This window comes from Nerophis lumbriciformis, linkage group LG16 (genome assembly GCF_033978685.3).
Source record: "Nerophis lumbriciformis linkage group LG16, RoL_Nlum_v2.1, whole genome shotgun sequence".
Classification (NCBI taxonomy): Eukaryota; Metazoa; Chordata; class Actinopteri; order Syngnathiformes; family Syngnathidae; genus Nerophis; species Nerophis lumbriciformis.
In genome coordinates, this window is record NC_084563.2 from 39214623 (window position 1) to 39240721 (window position 26099).

At 43.0% G+C, this 26099-nt stretch overlaps 1 protein-coding gene across 1 annotated transcript in view; it reads right to left on the reverse strand.

Annotated features, from left to right (window-relative positions):
- Window positions 1-782: 782 nt before the first annotated feature.
- The window catches only part of LOC133617264 (insulin-like growth factor-binding protein 4), a 141076-nt gene continuing 115759 nt past the window's right edge, over window positions 783-26099 (reverse strand). Inside the window, exon 4 of the mRNA XM_061977150.2 lies at window positions 783-5814. Within this exon, the coding sequence (XP_061833134.1) occupies window positions 5677-5814 (138 nt within the window). The 3' untranslated portion in view covers window positions 783-5676. The remainder of the gene's footprint in view (window positions 5815-26099) is intronic.

Consider the following 26099-nt stretch of genomic DNA (forward strand, 5'->3'; position numbering starts at 1 on the left):
GTCTGCAAGGGATACAGTCCGTAAGCCAGTGGTTCTTAACCTTGTTGGAGGTACCGAACCCCACCAGTTTCATATGCACATTCACCGAACCCTTCTTTAGTGAAAAATAAAGTTTTTTGTTTTTCAAATTCAAGACAAAGTTATATGTTTTTGGTAACACTTTAGTATGGGGAACATATTCTAAGTAACAAAGACTTAATTTAGAGTTATTTGGACACTCGGGGAACATATTCTAAGTAACAAAGACTTAATTTAGAGTTATTTGGACACTCGGGGAACATATTCTAAGTAACAAAGACTAATATCCGATATTCCGATATTGTTCAACTCTTTAATTACCGATATCAACCGATATATACAGTCTTGGAGTTAACACATTATTATGCCTAATTTGGACAAACAGGTATGGGGAAGATAAGGTACTTTTTAAAATAAAATAGGATAAATAAATTAAAAACATTTTCTTGAATAAAAAAGAAAGTAAAACAATATAAAAACAGTTACATAGAAACTAGTAATGAATGAAAATGAGTAAAATTAACTGTTAAAGGTTAGTACTATCAGTGGACCAGCAGCACGCACAATCATGTGTGCTTACGGACGGTATCCCTTGCAGACTGTATTGATATATATTGATATATAATGTAGGAACCAGAATATTAATAACAGGAAGAAACAACCCTTTTGCGTGAATGAGTGTAAATGAGGGAGGGAGGTTTTTTTGGGCTGGTGCACTAATTGTAAGTGTATCTTGTGTTTTTTATGTAGATTTAATTAAAAAAACCAAAAAAAAACCAATACCGATAATAAAAAAACAAAAACGATACCGATAATTTCCGATATTACATTTTAACGCATTTATCGGCCGATAATATCGGCAGGCCAATATTATCGGACATCTCTACTAATAAGTTTGCGTTAAAATGTTTAGAATAATACGCATTTATTCCCATCCCTCCATCCATTTTCTGCCGCTTGTCCCTCTCGCCCAATTCCTGAAAAACGACATTTTTTTAATGTGTTTTATTACTTTGAGCTTTAGGCTTTTATCAACTTGACTGGATTTGTGTTGATGTCTCAAAACGACTTACTTCCTTCCAGCTATCTTTACAGCAACAAAGACGTTGGTTTACTGCCAACTCCTGATCATAAAACTTTACTACACTCACTGGTTGGGTTTGTGTGAAGCAGGGGTGTCCTAAGTGCGTCATTTATGACCCGCAGATCGTTTTTTTATTGGCCCTCCGCAGTTCCTAAAAGCAAAATGAATTGCTCGTTAATGAGATATAAGGTTAGCTATTACACTAAATTGCTTTGTCACCTATAACACAAAAGCTAAGATACGGTTGTTTTGTTCAGATAGCTTACAATATGCTCCTGACAATCAGTGTCCTCTGCAGTGGACATTTTGTTTTTGTTTTTTTGTCAGCTACAAAATAAATAAAAAAATAGCCCTGTTATGCAAAACACATAAACACTGCAACGCAGTGTTTTTTAACCATAGGGCCAAGGCCCATTGGGCCGCGAGCGCCCATTAAAGGGCGGCCAAACAATATCTTGTTTCTCAGCTGTATGGGCCGCGGCAGTACTCAGTTGTAATACACTTTTCCACCACTTGTGGCAGAAATGCCAATCTCCAACAAACAGAAGAACTCTGAAGCTAAAGTCATAGAGCAGTTTCTTAAGCGCAAAAAATATGACCAAAGTGGGGATGCTGTAGTTTCATTTGCACTTTAATTTTATTAACAGTTTATTTAAGAAACATGTATTAATATTAGAGATGTCCGATAATGGCTTTTGTGCCGATATCCGATATTCCGATTATTGTCCAACTCTTAATTACCTATTCCGATATCAACCGATATATACAGTCGTGGAATTAACACATTATTATGCCTAATTTTGTTGTGATGCCCCGCTGGATGCATTAAACAATGTAACAAGGTTTTCCAAAAATAAATCAATTCAAGTTATGGAAAAAAATGCCTACATGGCACTGCCATATTTATTATTGAAGTCACAAAGTGCATTATTTTTTTTAACATGCCTCAAAACAGCAGCTTGGAATTTGGGACATGCTCTCCCTGAGAGAGCATGAGGAGGTTGAGGTGGGCGGGGTTGGGGGGGCGGGGTTTTGGTAGGGGGTAGCGGGGGGGGGGTGTATATTGTAGAGTCTCGGAAGAGTTAGTGCTGCAAGGGGTTCTGGGTATTTGTTCCGTTGTGTTTATGTTGTGTTACGGTGCGGCTGTTCTCCCGAAATGTGTTTGTCATTCTTGTTTGGTGTGGGTTCACAGTGTGGCGCATATTTGCAAAAGTGTTAAAGTTGTTTATACGGCCACCCTCAGTGTGACCTGTATGGCTGTTGACCAATGTTTGGATTCACTTTTGTGTGTGAAAAGCTGTAGATAGTAAGGTTTATTGGCGCTCTGTACTTCTCCCTGCGTCCGTGTACACAGCGGAGTTTTAAAAAGTCATACATTTTACGTTTTGAAACCGATACCGATCATTTCTGATATTACATTTTAAAGCATTTATCGGCCGATAATATCGGCAGTCCGATGTTATCGGACATCTCTAATCAATATTATAGGATGGTACATAAATGCATTTTTCGTCGAGTCCCTTTTTCGCAGTGCACTTGATTACTATGCATTTTTTGTAATCAGCCTGACCTAAGTCTTGATAATAATCTTTGTGATTAACACACGTTCTCATCTTATTTGACAAGGTTGTGAACTGTAAGTAGGTTAAATATATGATTATTTAATAGTGCTAATATTTGAGTGGGCCGCGGGGCCCCTCTGTGGTGGAAAAGTTGGGACCCCGGGGCCAAGTAGGTTAAGAACCCCTGCTGCAAAGCATGCTGGCTCTCAGATGGCTATATTGACCTATATTGGTATTAGCATTTCTGTTGTACAAAATGTTTCAAACATAACCCCCCCTGCGCGCGCGAGCACACACACACACACACACACACACACACACACACACACACACACACACACACACACACACACACACACACACACACACACACCTGTTGTAAGGCGCATTGACTCTACTATATATGTTTTACCACACTTGCCTATGAAATACTAGAGTGGTGTGCAAAGCTAATGTACAATGTTGCAATTAGGCGCTCATGTCATGTATAAAAAACACACGAGCCAGCTGAATTTACCAGTATTTTTTTTTTAGCCCAGTATTCCAGTCCTTTGGGACTAATGTGTTCGAGAGACAAGTCATTGGCAAATAGAGGGGTTTGAAGATCTATCACTCGGTAATAAAACATTTTCTGGGCTCTCGCACACTGATAGTTAAATATTTTTAAATTTGTTTAAGGCTGTTGCCTCGCTGTTACAAAATTTTTATCATCTGGTTGTGGAAGAAGATTTTGGCTTTACTTCTTTTTGTTTTTCCTCTTAATATTTTCAACGCTGGTTAAAACTGGACTACACTTTTTTTACTTTGAATTCTACGGTTGGTTTCTAGACCTTCATTTACAAACCCCGTTTCCATATGAGTTGGGAAATTGTGTTAGATGTAAATATAAACGGAATACAATGATTTGCAAATCATTTTCAACCCATATTCAATTGAATGCACTACAAAGACAAGATATTTGATGTTTTTGCAAATAATAATTAACTTAGAATTTCATGGCTGCAACACGTGCCAAAGTAGTTGGGAAAGGGCATGTTCACCACTGTGTTACATGGCCTTTCCTTTTAACAACACTCAGTAAACGTTTGGGAACTGAGAAGACACATTTTTTAAGCTTCTCAGGTGGAATTATTTCCCATTCTTGCTTGATGTACAGCTTAAGTTGTTCAACAGTCCGGGGGTCTCCGTTGTGGTATTTTAGGCTTCATATTGCGCCACACATTTTCAACGGGAGACAGGTCTGGACTACAGGCAGGCCAGTCTAGTACCCGCACTCTTTTACTATGGAGCCACGTTGATGTAACACGTGGCTTGGCATTGTCTTGCTGAAATAAGCAGGGGCGTCCATGGTAACGTTGCTTGGATGGTAACATATGTTGCTCCAAAACCTGTATGTACCTTTCAGCATTAATGGCGCCTTCACAGATGTGTAAGTTACCCATGTCTTGAGCACTAATACACCCCCATACCATCACAGATGCTGGCTTTTCAACTTTGCGCCTATAACAATCCGGATGGTTCTTTTCCTCTTTGGTCCGGAGGACACGACGTCCACAGTTTTCAAAAACAATTTGAAATGTGGACTCGTTAGACCACAGAACACTTTTCCACTTTGTATCAGTCCATCTTAGATGAGCTCAGGCCCAGCGAAGCCGACTGTGTTTCTGGGTGTTGTTGATAAACGGTTTTCGCCTTGCATAGGAGAGTTTTAACTTGCACTTACAGATGTAGCGACCAACTGTAGTTGCTGACAGTTGGTTTCTGAAGTGTTCCTGAGCCCATGTGGTGATATCCTTTACACACTGATGTCGCTTGTTGATGCAGTACAGCCTGCGGGATCGAAGGTCACGGGCTTAGCTGCTTACGTGCAGTGATTTCTCCAGATTCTCTGAACCCTTTGATGATATTACGGACCGTAGATGGTGAAATCCCTAAATTCCTTGCAATAGCTGGTTGAGAAAGGTTTTTCTTAAACTGTTCAACAATTTGCTCACGCATTTAAAGTTAAAGTCCCAATGATTGTCACACACACACTAGGTGTGGTGAAATTTGTCCTCTGCATTTGACCCATCCCCTTGATCACCCCCTGGGAGGTGAGGGGAGCAGTGGGCAGCAGCGGTGCTGCGCCCGGGAATCATTTTTGGTGATTTAACCCCCAATTCCAACCCTTGATGCTGAGTGCCAAGCAGGGACGTAATGGGTCCCATTTTTATAGTCTTTGGTATGACTCGGCCGGGGTTTGAACGCACAACCTACCGATCTCAGGGCGGACACTCTAACCACTAGGCCACTGAGTAGGTGGCCTAGTGGTTTTGTTGACAAAATGGTGACCCTTGCCCCATCCTTGTTTGTGAATGACTGAGCATTTCATGGAATCTACTTTTATACCCAATCATGGCACCCACCTGTTCCCAATTTGCCTGTTCACCTGTGGGATGTTCCAAATAAGTGTTTGATGAGCATTCCTCAACTTTATCAGTATTTATTGCCACCTTTCCCAACTTCTTTGTCACGTGTTGCTGGCATCAAATTCTAAAGTTAATGATTATTTGCAAAAAAAAGTATCAGTTTGAACATCAAATATGTTGTCTTTGTAGCATATTCAACTGAATATGGGTTGAAAAGGATTTGCAAATCATTGTATTCCGTTTATATTTACATCTAACACAATTTCCCAACTCATATGGAAACGGGGTTTGTACATGATACTACAGAAAATACAAACGTTTCTCGTCAGCATATTTTTACTGCTTGTAGTGTATGTCTACGGCCGTAGCTGGGTGTGAGCGCCCCGTAGTAGAAACCACACCTGACAAGTGCTCAAAAGAGAAACAAAACAACAAAAGAACTCATTTCATTTTCAAAATTCTTCCCTTTTGTTGCACGAGCTCAAGTACCTTTGGCCCCGAATGAAATGACTGTGGGTGGGGGGGTGGGGTTCCACGTTTAGATCAGCTCATAAGCACCTATGGAACTAAGCTGCTCTGTACCCTCGACACAACCCCCTCATTTTCAATCTCTCAGCGTTGCAGTCATTAACTGGTGGCAGTCCAGTTCCCCTCGCTGTTCCAGTGGGCCCGGAAGTCTCATGCCCGTCTTCTGGTCCACACACCAACACTTCCCCCGCTGACCGTCACGTGCAGGATGGCACTGTTGGCAAAAGGGATGAACATTTTAATTCACAACGGTCTGTAGTTTGTGGCTTCTGCGCTGCTTTTTGGGAGCTTTTTCGAGAACTTCTGAAACTGTCTTGGGGCCCTCTGCCACATCGGAGCCCGCGTGGGTAAGATGGAAGCTGTAGCTGCCATTATGATGTGCAGTGATAAATCTTAATAATAGCTTTTTTGCTGATATCCGATATTCCGATATTGTCCAACTCTTAATTACTGATTCCGATATCAACCGATACCGATATATAAAGTCGTGGAATTAACACATTATTATGCCTCATTTTGTTGTGATGCCCCGCTGGATGCATTAAACAATGTAACAAGGTTTTCCCAAATAAATCAACTCAAGTTGTGGAAAAAAATGCCAACATGGCACTGCCATATTTATTATTGAAGTCACAAAGTGCATTATTTTTTTTTAACATGCCTCAAAACAGCAGCTTGGAATTTGGGACATGCTCTCCCTGAGAGAGCATGAGGAGGGCTGGGTTGTGGGAGGAGGGGTAGCGGGGGTGTATATTGTAGCGTCCCGGAAGAGTTAGTGCTGCAAGGGTTTCTGGGTATTTGTTCTGTTGTGTTTATGTTGTGTTACGGTGCGGATGTTCTCCCGAAATGTGTTTGTCATTCTTGTTTGGTGTAGGTTCACAGTGTTAAAGTTGTTTATACGGCCACCCTCAGTGTGACCTGTATGGCTGTTGACCAAGTATGCATTGCATTCGTGTGTGTGTGTGTGTGTGTGTGTGTGTGTGTGTGTGTGTGTGTGTGTGTGTGTGTGTGTGTGTGTGAAAAGCCGCAGATATTATGTGATTGGGCCGGCACGCAAAGGCAGTGCCTTTAAGGCAGTGGTTCTTAACCTTGTTGGAGGTACCGAACCCCACCAGTTTCATATGCGCATTCACCGAACCCTTCTTTAGTGAAAAGAAATCAATAAAAAAAATTCAAATTTAAGGCAAAGTTATGTTTTTTTTTACTGGTGTATAAAATGAACCGTGCATTAACATCACCTTGTTCAAAGAACAAAACCAACACAGTGCATGAACTCACAACAAATTACACACCTGCATATCAGTATGACTTCTGCTGTTGCCCTATCCATAATACACCCATAGGGAGAAGTTTTTATTTACACGATGAGTCGGGTGTCACTTGACCTCCGCGGCGGAGGCTCCGCCGAACCCCTGAGGCCGGCTCACCGAACCCCTAGGGTTCGATCGAACCCAGGTTAAGAACCACTGCTTTAAGGTTTATTGGCGCTCTGTACTTCTCCCTACGTCCGTGTACCACTCCGTACAGCGGCGTTTTAAAAAGTCGGAAATGTTACTTTTTGAAACCGATATCGATAATTTCCGATATTACATTTAAAAGCATTTATCGGCCGATAATATCGGCAGTCCGATATTATCGGACATCTCTAATACAAAGTATTTCAATGGTATTTCAAAGTATTACAATGAATCTGTGCTTTTGTATGATATACTAGTTACTACTCTATTAACTAGATCCACTCGACGTCCATTGCACCGGTCGCCCAGGGAGGGTCCCCACATCTGCGGTCCCCTCCAAGGTTTCTCATTGTATCTCATTGGGTCGTACTTGCCAACCTTGAGACCTCCGATTTCGGGGGGTGGGGGGTGGGCGTTGTCGGGGGTGGGTCGGGGGGCGTGATTGGGGGCGTGGTTAAGAGGGGAGGAGTATATTTACAGCTAGAATTCACCAAATCAAGTATTTCTCATATATATACATATATATATATATATATATATATATATATATATATATATATATATAAGAAATACTTACTTTCAGTGAATTCTAGCTATATATATATTTTTTTATTTTTTTTATTTTTTATTTTATTTTATAAATATATATATATATATATATATATATATATATAAAATACTTGAATTTCAGTGTTCATTTATTTACACATATACACACACACACATAACACTCATCTACTCATTGTTGATTTAAGGGTTGAATTGTCCATCCTTGTTCTATTCTCTGTCACTATTTTTCTAACCAAGCTGAACACCCTCTCTGATGATGCATTGCTGTGTGGCACGCACAAAAGTGCTTTCATCAAATGCACTAGAGTCTGGAATCTTCCATCTCTCCCTAGCATGGCCCAAAACCGGTCAATCTTTGCTTCCTGAGGAAGATCTTCACTGCCAAGCACTTGGTAGTCCACTACTTCTTCCCGGAGGCTATCCAGGTCCAATCGCAGCTGCGGCTTGGAACTTACAAGTGTATGTCTTCATCTTACTCGTCGTCGGCGTCGCCATGGCTGTATCTTCCTCGTTCTTCTGCTTTGTCTCCTTGTTGTGTGCGCAGTTGTGCACTGCACTCTCTAAAAGCCCAATATGTTATTGTCACATATGCATGTACAGTAGATGGCAGTATTGTCCTGTTTAAGAGTGTCACAACATTGCTGTTTACGGCAGACGAACTGCTTTACGGTAGACGAAAACATGACTGCTGATGTTGTGTGTTGTTACCGTGCTGCATGGGAGGACGTTAATGAAACTGCCTAACAATAAACCCACATAAGAAACCAAGAACTCGCCCTCGATCATTCTACAGTTATAACGTGATTGGGCAGGCACGCTGTTTATATTGTGGGAAAACGGACGTGAAAACAGGTCAGGTCTGCGTGGAGCTGGAGGGGGCGTGGCCTCCAGCTCGGTCTGAATTTCGGGAGAAAATTTGTCCCGGGAGGTTTTCGGGAGAGGTGCTGAGTTTCGGGAGTCTCCCGGAAAATCTGGGAGGGTTGGCAAGTATGCATTGGGTTGAGTGTTTTCTTGCCCTTGATGTGGGATCTGAGCCAAGGATGTCGTTGTGGCTTGTGCAGCCCTTTGAGACTCTTGTGATTAAGGGCTATATAAATAAACTTTGATTGATTGATTGATTGATACTATGGTAACCTATGTCACAGCAGCTCAGACGAGGCACCAAGCAGTGTGGGTGGGGAGCCTTTCCACAAAGTGTCAGCCTGAAATGCGGGTGTCATGGACAGACGCGGAAGGAGATTTTTACAACAAAGTTCTAAAGCTTAGTGATATATCAGATATATCAGATTGTAGGTGGGGTTCATATTTCGCCCTTTGTTGCGTATCGCTTGATTGTAAAATATGTCGATGGAGAGGGGGCGTGACGTTCATATGTTGTCAATATTCAGTTGTGGAGGGAGATGTTGTCAGCGCTGCCTGCAGGAGCAAAGGTCACCGCCTCTGTCCATGGTGCTGAGGACAGAGCACCATCAGACGGGGGCGTGGCAGTGCTGACGGCGAGACACAACTGGCAGTAAGCGGCTGGGAGCAGAAAGAGAGAGAGGATACGGACGTGACTGAAAGGTTACGTTCTGCGGAAGAAAGATTTTGATAAAAACCTATGTGCATTAAAACTCTGTTAAAAACGACACGCTTGGCTCCTGTGAAGTGTCTGTCAGTGGGACCGCTAGGAAGCGACTTCCACATCAGTGTTTTATCGTTCATAGTTAATATTGTAAATCCCGCATTCTTTATTTTCATGTACATTCTGGGTGTGTCATTCAGTAAAAAACATTTTTTTAGGCGGTCTGTCATAACGTTTTTAGCTTTCAATCAGACATTACTGTGAGGTTTTGTATTAGTGTTCCTAAAAATAGATATACCAGCCCCCCAGACACATTTTTTTTCTCTAAATTTGGCCCCCCGAGTGAAAGTAATTACCGAGGCCTGGCGTGGATGGATCGAAGGAGATGCGGAGACAAAGCTGCGGAACTAGTAGCGTCGGGATGTTCAAGCTTCACATGAGCACGACGATAGCCTGGTGCACCACAGAGGCCACCGCGGTGTATGTGGGTGTTGGAACAGGGTTTTTGTTTTGTTGTTTGTCTATGCATGGTGCAATCATATGTGCGCAGCATGTATTAGTTATTGCTATTTGTTTTACTTTTACTTTTATAGCTGTATGTAGAAATAGCCCTTCTGAAGTGGCAGCTGGTTGCATGAGCTCTGTGCTCTTTTATGGTCATTTATGTCCTTGTGTTCTTTAATGTCTCCCTCTTGTTTCACACCAAGATGGCACGGCGGATGACCACCATGGTACTGTACTGTGCTCTCTCATCGTTGTGTTTTTCCTTGTTTCTTGCATTGAACAAAGATAACTCAGTACCAAGCATTGGCGTTGTTAGGCCTATTTTAGGGGGGCTCAAGCCCCTCTAAAATATTCTTAAGCCCCCCTAAATAATTTGGTGTTATATATATATATATATATATATATATATATATATATATATATATATATATTTTATTTTTATTTTTTTTTATTTTATTTTTTTACAAATACATGCCGACATATTCATTATAAAGTGGCCCGAATATGAGTTTAAATAAATTAATCATACAACCTGTCATTATTCACTCAGTTTTCCCTCACTTCATATCGTAAATCACCAAAAATTATTCCCGGGCGCGGCACCGCTGCTGCCCACTGCTCCTCTCACCTCCCAGGGGGTGAACAAGGGGATGGGTCAAATGCAGAGGACACATTTCACCACACCTAGTGTGTGTGTATGACAATCATTGGTACTTTAAGGGAGAGAGCCCCTTTAGTGTGGCGGTATCCAATCCATTCCACTTGTTCATATAGAAAATGCCCACATCACTCAAAATCCAGTCCGCATTTTCTCTGCGACCTTGCCTGCGGTCCTTGGACTTGTTCATACAGAAAATGCCCACATCACTCTTGTAGAATCTATATAAAGTAATATACATTAGTCTAATGTTAAAACAATGAAAAAAACATTAAATATATTTGTTTTATTGTATTGTTACATGAATAGCTGTTGTATTGTTATAGAATGGCTTGGTAAACATTTCAAAGGATTTTCAGAGGGAGGAAAAACCAAGACATTTAGTATAAAATATCAAATTAATAAATACATTAAAAGAAAAAAAATGGTTAAAAGCCATCGTCCCGGGGAGCATTTCATTTCGTCCCGTGCATTTTTTAAATAATAACAATGAATCATTTCCAAGTCTTTGTTAGCCGTTTGTGAGGTTTTGTGCTCGTGCACTACGTTCGCTTGCGTCCTGTGCATCTCCTGGGGGCTAAGCCCCCCGTGTCCTTAAAAGCTAGTGACGCCCCTGGTACCAAGTAGTGTTGTACCGAAACCAATATTTTGGTACCGGTACCGAAATGTATTTCGATACTTTTCGGTACTTTTCTAAATAAAGGGGACCAGAAAAATGGCATTATTGGCTTTATTTGAACAAAATGATATGTTTCTTATTGCAAGTTTGTCCTTAAATGAGATCGGTAGGTTGTGGGTTCAAACCCCGGCCGAGTCATACCAAAGACTATAAAAATGGGACCCATTACCTCCCTGCTTGGCACTCAGTATCAAGGGTTGGAATTGGGGGTTAAATCACCAAAAATGATTCCCGGGCGCGGCCACCGCTGCTGCCCACTGCTCCCCTCACCTCCCAGGGGGTGATCAAGGGTGATGGGTTAAATGCAGAGAATAATTTCGCCACACCTAGTGTGTGTGTGACAATCATTGGGACTTTAACTTTAACTTTAACTTTAAATAAAATATTGAACATATAAGACAACTTGTCTTGTAAGTAAGCAAACAAAGGCTCTTAATTTAGCTGCTGACATATGCAGTAACATATTGTCATTTTACATTCTATTATTTTGTCAAAATTATTAAGGACAAGTGGTAGAAAATGTATTATTAATCTATTTGTTCATTTATTGTTAATATCTGGTTACTTTCTCTGTTAACATGTTCTGTCTACACTTCTGTTAAAATGTAATAATCACTTATTCTTCTGTTGTTTGGATGCTTTACATTAGTTCTGTAGGATACCACAAATTTGGGTATCAATCCGATACCAAGTAGTTACAGGATCACACAATGGTCATAATTTAAGTTCTCATGTGTCCGGGGACATATTTCCTGAGTTTATAAACAACATATAAATAAAAAAAAAAACGAAAGAAGATTTTGCGATGCTAAAAAATATCGATGCAATCATAGTAGCATCGACTAGATACGCTCCTCTACTTGGTATCATTACAGTGGATGTTAAGTGTAGATCCACCCATGGCATTTGTTTACATTGTGATGCCAGTGAGCTACGGTGTGTAGTGAAGCATGTTGACCTATTCCGGACCAGTACTTTTTAGAGGCGGTATAGTACCGAATACGATTCATTAGTATCGCGGTACTATACTAATACCAGTATACCGTACAACCCTAGTACCAAGTCAAATTCCCTGTGTGTTGCGTACTTGACCAATAAAGCCGAGTCTGATTCTGACTCTTAATGCTGATTAGCAATGGGTGACGTGATTAACTGTAATGCAAAATGATACTGCTGTGTAACAGGTGTCGATACCGACAACACATCTACAGTATGTTGACAATAGGGTTGTTAACAATAAACCAATGCGACCGGATATCCGGCTCGAGAAGCTACGCCGGTTACAGCCCCCTCAATCGATAAAATTCAGCTTTGAATCTTTAAGTTAATCCAGTGTAAACACACAAACCGGTTAAAGCGCCAAACTAGAAATCGGTTGACTGTTTTTGTCTTTAAAACGACACAAGAGCCAGGATTGTCTGTGAAAAGCGCTTGTTACGTTACTTACGTAACTGGAGAAGAGAGTAGACGTAGATACATGTTCCGGGCGTCACGCAAGACCAGCCATCAGTAGACGGTTTATCTTTAAGGTTGCCCACCAAATAATTCCCCACAAGATACGTAACGTCAACACCGCGGACCGTCTGCGGTGTTGACGTATATCAATATTGTAACATCCCAATGAATGGAGGCTCAGACATATTCCCAGTTTGTCTTTCTTTATTTCACAAAATGCAACGTTTTTGTACAAAGGGCTCAATCTCTGTGTCTTGCTCTCTTTTCCAGCAACTTTCCTTTTATCTTTTAACTCCACAAAACTTGTCACTTCTCACCCTTGTCCCGGAAGTCCCACAACCACCCCCTAGTCAAGCCGTTGGCTAGAACCCGTAGGCGTCTGTGACGACACTGACTTGACTCGTGGAAAATAAATATATTTGCCTTTTGTCATGACCCGTGGTGCGGATCATGTTTTGTTATGTTCTGTTAGTTTTGGACTCCATAGTTCCTGTTTTTGTGCACCCTTGTTTGTTTTAGTTACCATGGTTACTTATTATTTCCACCTGTCTCTGATTAGTGTTCGCCCGCTCACCTGCTTCCCGAGCACTAATCAGAGGCATTATTTAAAGGGGAACATTATCACTAGACCTATGTAAGCGTCAATATATACCTTGATGTTGCAGAAAAAAGACCATATATTTTTTTAACCAATTTCCAAACTCTAAATTGGTGAATTTTGGCGAATTAAACACCTTTCTATTATTCGCTCTCGGAGCGATGACGTCACAACGTGACGTCACATCGGGAAGCAATCCGCCATTTTCTCAAACACATCATCGTCGGTGTGTTGTCGGAGGGTGTAACAACACGAACAGGGACGGATTCAAGTTGCACCAGTGTCCCAAAGATGCGAAAGTGGCAAGAAATTGGACGAAATTTGTTCAAAATACGAGGGTGTGGGGAAAGCCGACGAAATGGTCAGTCGTTTGTTCCGCACACTTTACCGACGACAGCTATGCTACGACAGAGATGGCAAGAATGTGTGGATATCCTGCGACACTCAAAGCAGATGCATTTCCAACGATAAAGTCAAAGAAATCTTCCGCCAGACCCCCATTGAATCTGCCGGAGTGTGTGAGCTATTCAGGGACAAAGGACCTCGGTAGCACGGCAAGCAATGGCGGCAGTTTGTTCCCGCAGACGAGCGTGCTAAACCCCCTGGATGTCTTGGCTCACACCGCTTCTACCGTCCCTTATGCCACCGAAGATGATCAAGAGAAGAATATCGACCCTAGCTTCCCTGGCCTGCTGACATCAACTCCAAAACTGGACAGATCAGCTTTCAGGAAAAGAGAGCGGATGAGGGTATGTCTACAGAATATATTAATTGATGAAAACTTTATTCATTACTCGCTGTTTTACGTAAATTATTATACATAAACTGTGTTTACCAATAATTTAGCTTAAAAACATTTATTTTTTTCAATCATTCGAGTACATTCGGGTAGTCTTGTGTAATGCAGTATTTTGTGTCTATTTAGGTATAGTTAACCTGAGTGAAGTCCCCCCATTATTTTGTTACAGCTGTTACAGGTTGTTAGTTGTTAGTTTCCTTTAATGCCAAACAAACACATACCAATCGTTGGTTAGAAGGCGATCGCCGAATTCGTCCTCGCTTTCTCCCGTGTCGCTGGCTGTCGTGTCGTTTTCGTCAGTTTCGCTTGCATACGGTTCAAACCGATATGGCTCAATAGCTTCAGTTTCTTCTTCAATTTCGTTTTCGCTACTTGCCTCCACACTACAACCATCCGTTTCAATACATGCGTAATCTGTTGAATCGCTTAAGCCGCTGAAATCCGAGTCTGAATCCAAGCTAATGTCGCTATACCTTACTGTTCTATCCGCCATGTTTGTTTGTATTGGCATCACTATGTGACGTCACAGAAAAATGGACGGGTGTATATAACGATGGTTAAAATCAGGCACTTTGAAGCTTTTTTTAGGGATATTGCGTGATGGGTAAAATTCTGAAAAAAACTTCGAAAAATAAAATAAGCCACTGGGAACTGATTTTTAATGGTTTTAACCCTTCTGAAATTGTGATAATGTTCCCCTTTAAGCTTGCCTTTGCCGGTCAGTCGGCCTGGCGTCATTATTTGCTTCATGCAACCTGCTACGTAAGTTGTTTGTTTCATACCAAAGTTACGTGTTTATTTCTTCGTCCATCGTCCATGCTAAGTGTAGCTTTAGCGTCGAGTGCGATCAGGCACGTTGTTCTGTCGGCTCGTTTTCAGTTTTTTGTACTACTTTAATATTTTGAGGAATAAACCATGTTCCTACCTGCACGCTTTGTCCGGAGTAGTCCGTCTGCATCCCGGGAGAACGAACCCCCGCAGTAAGCTGCGAAAACCCCGTTGTGACACCTTTTTACTTTATTTAATATCTTTGGGGTTATATGTTGTGATTTTAAAAATGAGAAGATACTGGAAGCATGTCACGTTTATAGAATGTTTTTTTATATATATATATATTTGAAGATAAATATGCCTATGGGTGTTCTCAATGATCAGGTTATTGATATTCTCATGGCATTCAACTGATCATTTTCATCAGTTCATTCTCAAATACTTAGCTTGGACATATTTAGTCTGAGTGGTTGGTACCAAGGTCTTAACTATTTATCCTCTGACATGAGGAGGAGCGTATATATTTGTTCTTTTGTGGTCTAAAAAGAATGTGTCCATAAACAAATATTACCCATAGAATTGAATCGTTTGTACACCGTGTCAAATAATATTGAATAGAGCTGGCCGATAAATGCTTTAAAATGTAATATCTGAAATTATCGGTATCGGTTTTTTTATTATCTGTATCGTTTTTTTAATATTTTTTTTTTTTTTTTTTATTAAATCAACATAAAAAACACAAGATACACTTACAATTAGTGCAACAACCCAAAAAAACTCCCTCCCCATTTACACTCATTCACACTCATTCACACAAAAGGGCTGTTTCTTTCTGTTATTAATTGTCATGTGTGTATTATCATGTTTTGTTTTAAGTCATGTTTTGTTTAGTTTCTGTCTTTTCACTCCCTTGTCTGGTCACCATAGCAACCATTAGTTTTCACCTGTCACGTCACGCACCTGTTTCACGTTTTGAGTCACGCACCTGCTTTCACTAATCATGTCCATAGTATTTAAGTTCATTCATTTTCTGTTGTTCGGCCTGACGACCTCACACCACATTTATGCTCTGTCCATTCCTCTAAGATCCTGCTTCATGTCCCTTGTCAAAGTAAGTTTTGGTTCCATGTTTATAGTCTTTTTGTTTTTCATAGTTTGTTCTCCGCCACTGTGCGTGCTTTTCATTTGTATTTTTTGCTATAGTCTTTTGGTTTTATAGTTTATTCTCCGCCACTGTGCGCACCTTTTGTTTGATCCTTTTTTTGTATTTATAGTCTTTAAATAAATCATGTACCTTCATTCCCGTCTCTCCCGTGCCAACTTTCCGTTGCATCCCGGAAAAGCAAACACCCCGGACCCAGTCTTGACAGTAGGTCGTCAGCAGACCCGCTTTTCCGCACCTAAGTTGGCCGAGTTGGACATTTTGGACGAGGCTTCTTGGGCGGTCCTGTGCGCGATGGAGGAGGAAACTCTGCGCTACTCCTCCGTGGAGTACAGAGACTTCATTTGGTCCCAGGACGACACAGCGTCACCTCAGCCGCGGAAGCGCCGCTCCAGACGAAGGACGTCAGGTAGAACTTCCGCGAGCCAGCAGGACACGCCGCTCCCACAAGCCCCTCCCCCTCCGGGCGGAAGCAAGCAGCAGCCAGCCCGGCTTCGCCCGGATGACGTCAAAAACCATGATTTTTTTTTTCTGAATTCTTTTTCTTTTGATTCCCCGCTCCCCAGGACTCAAGCCACACCCAAGACACAAAACAATTTTTTTTCACCCACTCAATCCCAGGTACAAAAAAGACACTTTGGACAATTTAATGGGGAAGTTTCTGCCCTCCTCCGCCCACCCCTACAGAGAGTTCCAGACCGCAGGGAGCGCGTCTGGTATCCGCCCCTTGAGGGGGGGGCTAGGGCTGGGAATTGTTCAGGTGGGGTGGCTCAGCATCACCATGTCAAGCCACAGCCTCCCTCACGGCCGCCACCACCAGTCTTCCGACCCGTCAAGCCACAGCCTCCAGCACGACCGCCCTCACCAATCTTTTACCATGCCAAGCCGCAACCCCCAGCTAGACCACCTCCACCTGCACCAAGGCTAGCACCAGTAGCTGCACCACGGCTAGCGCCAAGGCTAGCACCAGAGCCACGGCTAGCACCTGTCGTTGCTCCACGGCTAGCACCAGTAGCTGCTCCACGGCTAGCACCTGCCGCAGCACCTCGGCTAGCACCTGTCGCTGCACCTGTCGCTGCACCTGTTGCCGCACCAAGGCTAGCACCAGCTCCACCACGCCAAGTTCCACGGCAGACTCCAGTACCCGCACCACGCCTAGCCGCATCATGCCAAGCTCCGGTACCAGCTCCACGCCGCCAAGCACTGCCAAGCCAAGACCAAGACCCTCCACGCCAAGTCCAAGACCAAGACCCTCCACGCCAAGTCCAAGACCAAGACCCTCCACGCCAAGTCCAAGACCAAGACCCTCCACACCAAGTCCAAGACCAAGACCCTCCACGCCAAGACCCTCCACGCCAAGTCCAAGACCAAGACCCTCCACGCCAAGACCAAGACCCTCCACGCCAAGTCCAAGACCCTCCACGCCAAGTCCAAGACCCTCCACGCCAAGTCCAAGACCCTCCACGCCAAGTCCAAGACCCTCCACGCCAAGTCCAAGACCAAGACCCGCCATGCCAAGACCAAGACCCGCCATGCCAAGACCAAGACCAAGACCCGCCATGCCAAGACCAAGACCAAGACCCGCCATGCCAAGACCAAGACCCGCCATGCCAAGACCAAGACCAAGACCCGCCATGCCAAGACCAAGACCAAGACCCGCCATGCCTAGACCTAGACCAAGACCCGCCATGCCAAGACCAAGACCAAGACCCGCCATGCCAAGACCAAGACCAAGACCCGCCATGCCAAGACCAAGACCCGCCATGCCAAGACCAAGACCCGCCATGCCAAGACCAAGACCCACGCCAAGACCAAGACCTATACCAAGACCCACGCCGAGCTTCGCCGCCTGACGCGCCACGCCGAGCTTCGCCGCCTGACTCACCACGCCAAGCCACGCCTGCCACGATGACGACGCGCCTGCCTCCTCGTCGGCCACGGATATGGCCGCTACCTGGTCGCCCGCCACGCCAAGTGCGCCCACCTCCCAGTCGGCCACGAATGTGGCCATTCCCTGGGCGCCCGCCTCGCCTGCTGCAGCGGCGTTCCACTCGCCGCCGCCACCTAACTCTGCCCCGGTGGATACGGGGACACGTGGTCTGGCGACCCACCGCCATGTCCCCCTCCCGCCCTCCCATGACTTTTGTTAAGTTTTTTTTCTTGGACATCTGGTATCTGTCCTTAAGGGAGGGGCTCTGTCATGTCTGTATTATCATGTTTTGTTTTAAGTCATGTTTTATTTAGTTTCTGTCTTTTCACTCCCTTGTCTGGTCACCATAGCAACCATTAGTTTTCACCTGTCACGTCACGCACCTGTTTCACGTTTTGAGTCACGCACCTGCTTTCACTAATCATGTCCATAGTATTTAAGTTCATTCATTTTCTGTTGTTCGGCCTGACGACCTCACACCACATTTATGCTCTGTCCATTCCTCTAAGATCCTGCTTCATGTCCCTTGTCAAAGTAAGTTTTGGTTCCATGTTTATAGTCTTTTTGTTTTTCATAGTTTGTTCTCCGCCACTGTGCGTGCTTTTCATTTGTATTTTTTGCTATAGTCTTTTGGTTTTATAGTTTATTCTCCGCCACTGTGCGCACCTTTTGTTTGATCCTTTTTTTGTATTTATAGTCTTTAAATAAATCATGTACCTTCATTCCCGTCTCGCCCGTGCCAACTTTCCGTTGCATCCCGGAAAAGCAAACACCCCGGACCCAGTCTTGACAATTAATATTCTGGTTCCTACATTATATATCAATATATATCAATACAGTCTGCAAGGGATACAGTCCGTAAGCACACATGATTGTGCGTGCTGCTGGTCCACTAATAGTACTAACCTTTAACAGTTAATTTTACTCATTTTCATTAATTACTAGTTTCTATGTAACTGTTTTTATATAGTTTTACTTTCTTTTTTATTCAAGAAAATGTTTTTAATTTATTTATCTTATTTTATTTTGTTATTTTTAAAAAAAAAGGACCTTATCTTCACCATACCTGGTTGTCCAAATTAGGCATAATAATGTGTTAATTCCACGACTGTATTGATCGGTATCGGTTGATATCGGTATCGGTAATTAAAGAGTTGGACAATATCGGAATATCGGATATCGGCAAAAAGCCATTATCGGACATCCCTAATATTGAATCATTCATACACTAAATTGAATCATAGTGAATCGTTCATACACTAAATCGAATCGTAAACACTAAATTGAATTGTTCTGTTTCATGAATACATCGTTTTTTAATCGCATCATAACCCAGGCATCCAGATGCGAATCGAATCATCCATCACAAAGAGATTTACATCCCTAGTCAACAACACATCTACGTCTACCAAACATCTAAGTCAACATGTCTATGTCAACCAATTAAATGTAGTCCTGGTCCACTGTATCATTCTTATTATTAAGAAAGTGTCTGCTCAACTTCAAATCGACATACATTGGCTATCACTTTTGTTGACATAAAAACTTTAAATAAAGTTGCCTCTATATTGAGGCTATTGTCATATAAATCTGATGGATGACAGCGAAAGACTTACAAAGTTTGCGAGTAAATAGATATGATCAAAATAGGATCAATCTCACAGAGATTACCGAGCCATTTTGAGAGATAATGAGCGAGCCAGTCACGTGATTGCGTGACGTAGAGGTAGGAACCACAGATCTCTTCCCCACCAACAACAATGCAAATCATGCAGACTTAGCGGGAGCCAATTACTTTCGGACAAATGATGGTCCAGAACCTTAATTTTTGATCCTGAGTATAATGAGGGTGAGCTACAAGTTTTAGAAGCTCTGCCAAACAGATCCAGCTTTAGTGAAACACTGAGCATCATGTAGCAATTTTGCTAAGTGCTAAACAAGAAATACAAACTAGAATCATAATAAAGTGATCACTTACTGTACTATGTCTGCTCTCACTGGGATGACGACTGATAGGATGTAGATATCATCCCGTTTAGATGAAGAATCAATTATAATCCTTACGAAGGGTAAAAAAAAAAGCTGCTGCTGACACTGTCTTGTTGTAGTTTGTTTGTCTCCATCCCCGGGTGTAAATTAAATGTCACAGATGAACAACTTCTAGATTCATGGCTAAATCCTCCTATTATCCAGATGAGAGGTCTAATTTATAATCTAGAATAACTGCAGCAAACAAAACTTATGCTGCAGTGCTGCATAAGCTTTTTCTCCTTCTTTACAATTGTACGGCAATTTGCATCCATACATGTTGCATTACAACCATCGTCAGTTTAATTGTAAAATTACATTAAAGTCTCTCCTTGAGTCCAGTGCAGGATATGCTATTGTCAGCTCTCGGGTTATCAATGCTAAAAATACTTTGTCTGTCTTAGCGCTTATAATAACAACATTACTAATATTTGGTTAATATTCAGGTCACAAGATGTAAATAGAGTATTGTTTGCGGGTTTTGGATGGTTGTTTAGATAGTTTTGTTGGCAAAATAGAGAGCCCCCATTGACTCCATGGTTGTTGGCGGGCCTTTTATTTAATTATTTATTTATAACTTAGAATGCATAAAAAAGAGACATTTCTTACATATGAATGACAGACAGGACTTATCTTTCGACTTTTAATTTTTGCGTATTTCCATTATGACTGACTGCAGAAGCGTTCCTCCAGTGCCGTCAATCAACGGAAATAGTCGAAGGTATTCCGTATTCAAAATGGCTGACTGAGTTTGTGGCATTTTGGGATGTTTAGACAGTATTCTCCCATACTTTGCGGATTGTGAATACAGTTGGGTGCGGTTTAATGTATGCAATTAAACACAATTAGGCATATAAAGTCAACTTGTTTTTCCTTTCTACTTTCAGAGGCAAAGGGGTCATTTCTACGTCAACAGCACGTCTACAGTGTGTTGTCAACACGTCTACGTCGACAACACATTTGCAGTATGTTGCCAACACATCAATGTCTACAAAAAATCCATGTCGCCAACACGTTTATTTCATGATCCACCGTGTTTTTATCATTAAAGGCCTACTGAAACCCACTACTACCGACCACGCAGTCTGATAGTTTATATATCAATGATGAAATCTTAACATTGCAACACATGCCAATACGGCCGGGTTAGCTTACTAAAGTGCAATTTTAAATTTCGCGCAAAATATCCTGCTGAAAACGTCTCGGTATGATGACGCCTGCGCGTGACGTCACGGATTGTAGAGGACATTTTGGGACAGCATGGTGGCCAGCTATTAAGTCGTCTGTTTTCATCGCAAAATTCCACAGTATTCTGGACATCTGTGTTGGTGAATCTTTTGCAATTTGTTCAATGAACAATGGAGACAGCAAAGAAGAAAGCTGTAGGTGGGAAGCGGTGTATTGCGGCAGGTGTTGTGCCGGATAACGCACCCCCGCCGTAGAATGCACCCTTTGACTGTTGTGCCGGATAACACAGCCGGTGTTTCATTGTTTACATTCCCGGAAGATGACAGTCAAACTTTACCATTGGCCTGTGGAGAACTGGGACAACAGAGACTCTTATCAGGAGGACTTTGAGTTGGATGCGCAGATGCGGTACCGTGAGTACGCATGCAGCTGCGGCTTCCAAACATTTGATCGCTTGCCCGTACGTGCGTGCCGCTATGTGCATGTCACGTACGTAACTTTGGGGACTTTAGGGAAATATATGTGCTGTATGAACTTTGGGGAGGTGAACGGTACTTTGGGCTGCGGGATTGAGTGTGTTGTGCAGGTGTTTGAATTGTATTGGCGGGTTATATGGACGGGAGGGGGGAGGTGTTTGTTATGCGGGATTAATTTGTGGCATATATCAAATATAAGCCTGGTTGTGTTGTGGCTAACAGAGTATATATATGTCTTGTGTTTATTTACTGTTTTAGTCATTCCCAGCTGAATATCAGGTCCCACCCGCCTCTCACAGCATCTTCCCTATCTGAATCGCTCCCACTGCCCTCTAGTCTTTCACTCTCACTTTCCTCATCCACAAATCTTTCATCGTCGCTCAAATTAATGGGGAAATCGTGGCTTTCTCGGTCTGAATCGCTCTCGCTGCTGGTGGCCATGATTGTAAACAATGTGCAGATGTGAGGAGCTCCACAACCTTTGACGTCACGCGCATATCGTCTGCTACTTCCGGTACAGGCAAGGCTTTTTTATCAGCGACCAAAAGTTGTGAACTTTATCGTCGATGTTCTCTACTAAATCCTTTCAGCAAAAATATGGCAATATCACGAAATGATCAAGTATGACACATAGACTGGACCTGCTATCCCAGTTTAAATAAGAAAATCGCATTTCGGTAGGCCTTTAAATCATTTTATCATTCAAGTCCCATCTTAAAACTCATTTGTTTACGCTAGCCTTTAAATAGACCCCCCTTTTAGACCAGTTGATCTGCCGTCTCTTTTCTGCTATGCACCCCTCTCCTTTGTGGAGAGGTTATAAGGTCACCAGAGATGTAGCGCTAGCTGTTCAAAGCCAGGACCCAGGGTTGGACCACTCATCTGTGCATTGGGACGGTATAGCTCGGTTGGTAGAGTGGCCGTGCCAGCAACTTGAGGGTTGCAGGTTCGATCCCCGCTTCCGCTATCCTAGTCACTGCCGTTGTGTCCTTGGGTAAGACACTTTACCCACCTGCTCCCAGTGCCACCCACACTGGTTTAAATGTAACTTAGATATTGGGTTTCACTATGTAAAGCGCTTTGAGTCACTAGAGAAAAGCGCTATATAAATATAATTCACTTCACTTCACTGCACCAGTTGGGGACGTCTCTGCGTTGCCGACTTGTCTCCACTCAAGATGATCCCCTGCTGGACACACTATGGACTGGACTCTCACACTATTAACTAGATCCACTCGACTTCCATTGCACCGGTCGCCCAGGGGGGGGGTCCCCACATCTGCGGTCCCAACATCTGCGGTCCCCTCCGAGGTTTCTCATTGTATCCCATTGGGATTTAGCGCTATATAAGTAACAAGGTGTGTGATAAGGGGTGGCTCCTTCGTGACTTCTGCGGTTCTTTTTTGTGGACTTTTGGTTCTGCCTCCCGGGAGCCTTTTGGCCATGGAGACCAGCTGCTTGGTCTCTGCCACACCAGAGTCCGTTTGGAGAGACTAGAGGAGATGCGGATGAAGAAACAGGGCTGCGGAGCTAGAGCACTGAGCGCCGGGACGGACAAGCTTCACAGTGTCTTGGCTGAATGAGCAGGTATCGGACACCTCAGTCTCCTTAGACCAGGGGTCGGCAACCTTTACCACTCAAAGAGCCATTTTGACCCGTTTCACAAATTCAAGAAAACAATGGGAGCCACAAAACTCTTTTGAAATTTAAAATGAAATAACACTGCATACAAAGTTGTTGTTTTTTGCTTTGTGCTATGTATAAACCAAGGGTCTCAGACACGCGGCCCGCACTTTAATATGAACATTTAATGTTAGTGCAGCCCGCGAGTTTTATATGAATGCCGCTTGACAGCATCACACTTGCCAACCCTCCCAATTTTTCCGGGAAACTCCCGAATTTCAGAGCAACTATTCTCTCGAATGTCTGCTGATTTTCACCCAAACAACAATAATAAGGGCGTGCTATGATGGCACTGCCTTTAGCGCCCTCTACAACCTGTACAAACAGCTTGCCAGCCCAGTCACATGTTATATGCGGCTTCTGCAGACACACATAAGTGACTGCAAGGCATACTTGTTCAATAGCCATACAGGTCACACTGAGGGTGCCCGTTTAAACAACTTTAACACTCTTACTAATATGCGCCACACTGTGAACCCACACCAAACAAGAATGACAAACACATTTCGGGAGAACATCCGCACCGTAACACAACATAAACACAACAGAACAAATACCCAGAATCCCATGCATCCCTAACTCTTTCGGGCTACATTATATACTCCTGCTACCACCAACCCCCCCCCCCCCCTCATCCACCCTCTGTGCGTCGGTTGAGGTGGGCGGGGTTGGAGGGGGCGGGGTTTGGTGGTAGCGGGGGTGTATAATGTAGCCCGAAAGAGTTAGGGATGCATGGGATTCTGGGTATTTGTTCTGTTGTGTTACAGTGCGGATGTTCTCCCGAAATGTGTTTGTCATTCTTGTTTGGTGTGGGTTTACAGTGTGGCACATATTAGTAAGAGTGTTAAAGTTGTCTATATCACAACCCCCAGTGTAACCTGTATGGCTGTTGACCAAGTATGCCTTGCAGTCACTTATGTGTCTAAGCAGAGGCCGCTTACTACATGTGATCGGGCCGGCACGCAGATTGCATGGTGTAAAAGCGGACGCGACGACATGTTGTAGAGGACGTTAAAGACAGTGCCATCACGGCACACCCTCAATATTGTTGTCCGGGTGAAAATCGGAGAATGTTTGCCCCGGGAGATTTCCGGGAGAGGCACTAAAATCCGGAAACCTCCCGGAAAAATTGGGGGGGTCGGCAAGTATGCAGCTGAGTCGCATCAGAGTGATCAAAGAGCCGCATGCGGCCCCGGAGTCGCAGGTTGCCGACCCCTGCCTTAGACGCATCCTCGTTCATCCATGCGGACTGGACACTGGCCGAGTTAGTGGGCGGCCGAGAGTGGAGTCGGCTCTCTTGGTTGCTTTGTTGGGTCTGCTCCTGTCTCTGGCCATGTGCCCTCCACCCCAGCAGACGATGGCGTGGAACACCGCAGAGGCCACCACAGTGTACGTTTCTTTTACTTTTTATTCATGCTGTATGTAGAAGTGGCTGGTTGCATCAGCTCTGCTCTTTTAATGTCTTTAATGTCCTTTGTGTTCTTTGCTGTTTGATGCTCTTACATGTGTGTAAGAGGGATGTGTGCTATGGCTATGAGTTGTTTTTTCCCTTGGCCTCAGTCTGGACCCCCTCTTTTTTTTTCTCAAGCCCCCTTTTCCATTGTTTACCTGTATCTCAGCTTTTTTGTAAGGGGCGCCGGAAGTTGGCAGACCCGTCAGCGATCCTGTTCTGTCTCCCTGTAATGTTTGTCTGATCTTGAATGGGATTGTGCTGAAAATGTTAATTTCCCCTCGGGGATTAATAAAGTATTTCTGATTCTGATTCTGATTCTAAACTTTGATTGATTAGTTAAAGATCACCACTAAAAAACTGTCCACGCAAGTCGACAATCTTGGTCGACCGCGTTTGTCAACATACACATTTGAGAGCCAAAGGGGTCATTTCTACGTCGACAACACGTCTACGTCAACAAATCATCTATGTCGCCAGACGTCTATGCAAACCAATTAATCAAGTCCGAGGGCCTCTTTTATTGAGTTGAGTTTGAGTTTATTTCCAACATGCAAGCATACAACATGATACATCACAATTTCCAGTTTCTCTTTTCAACATGTTCGAAAAGGAGCAGGAAGAAGCAGAGCTTATTTAATCCTACCCCTTTTCTTTTACATAACAGTTGCTAAAACTTGTATTCACTTCCTGTTCTCAATTTATTCACAATATACTCCATAAGTAATCACAATAAAAATAAATAATAATTGGTGAAGTAAGTTATATTTCATATGATGAGATAAGCAAGATTATTTTGAGAATGAAAGAATGGATGGATGAAATACATTCAGAATGTTTATCATGGTTCTTCTTCTTTGTACTTTGTAAACACTTTAAGTTTGAAGCGTTTCTTGAAGTGGATCATATTAGTACATTGTTTGATTGCTTTGCTTAATCCATTCCATAATTTAATTCCACATACTGATATACTGAAGGTCTTAAAGGCCTACTGAAATGCGATTTTCTGATTTAAAAGGGGATAGCAGGTCCATTGTATGTGTCATACTTGATCATTTCGCGATATTGCCATATTTTTGCTGAAAGGATTTAGTAGAGAACATCGACGATAAAGTTCGCAACTTTTGGTCGCTGATAAAAAAGCCTTGCCTGTACCGGAAGTAGCAGACGATATGCGCGTGACGTCACAAGTTGTGGAGCTCCTCACATCTGCACATTGTTTACAATCATGGCCACCAGCAGCGAGAGCGATTCGGACCGAGAAAGCGACGATTTCCCCATTAATTTGAGCGAAGATGAAAGATTTGTGGATGAGGAAAGTGAGAGTGAAGGACTAGAGGGCAGTGGGAGCGATTCAGATAGGGAAGATGCTGTGAGAGGCAGGTGGGACCTGATATTCAGCTGGGAATGACTAAAACAGTAAATAAACACAAGACATATATATACTCTATTAGCCACAACACAACCAGGCTTATATTTAATATGCCACAAATTAATCCCGCATAACAAACACCTCCCCCCTCCCGT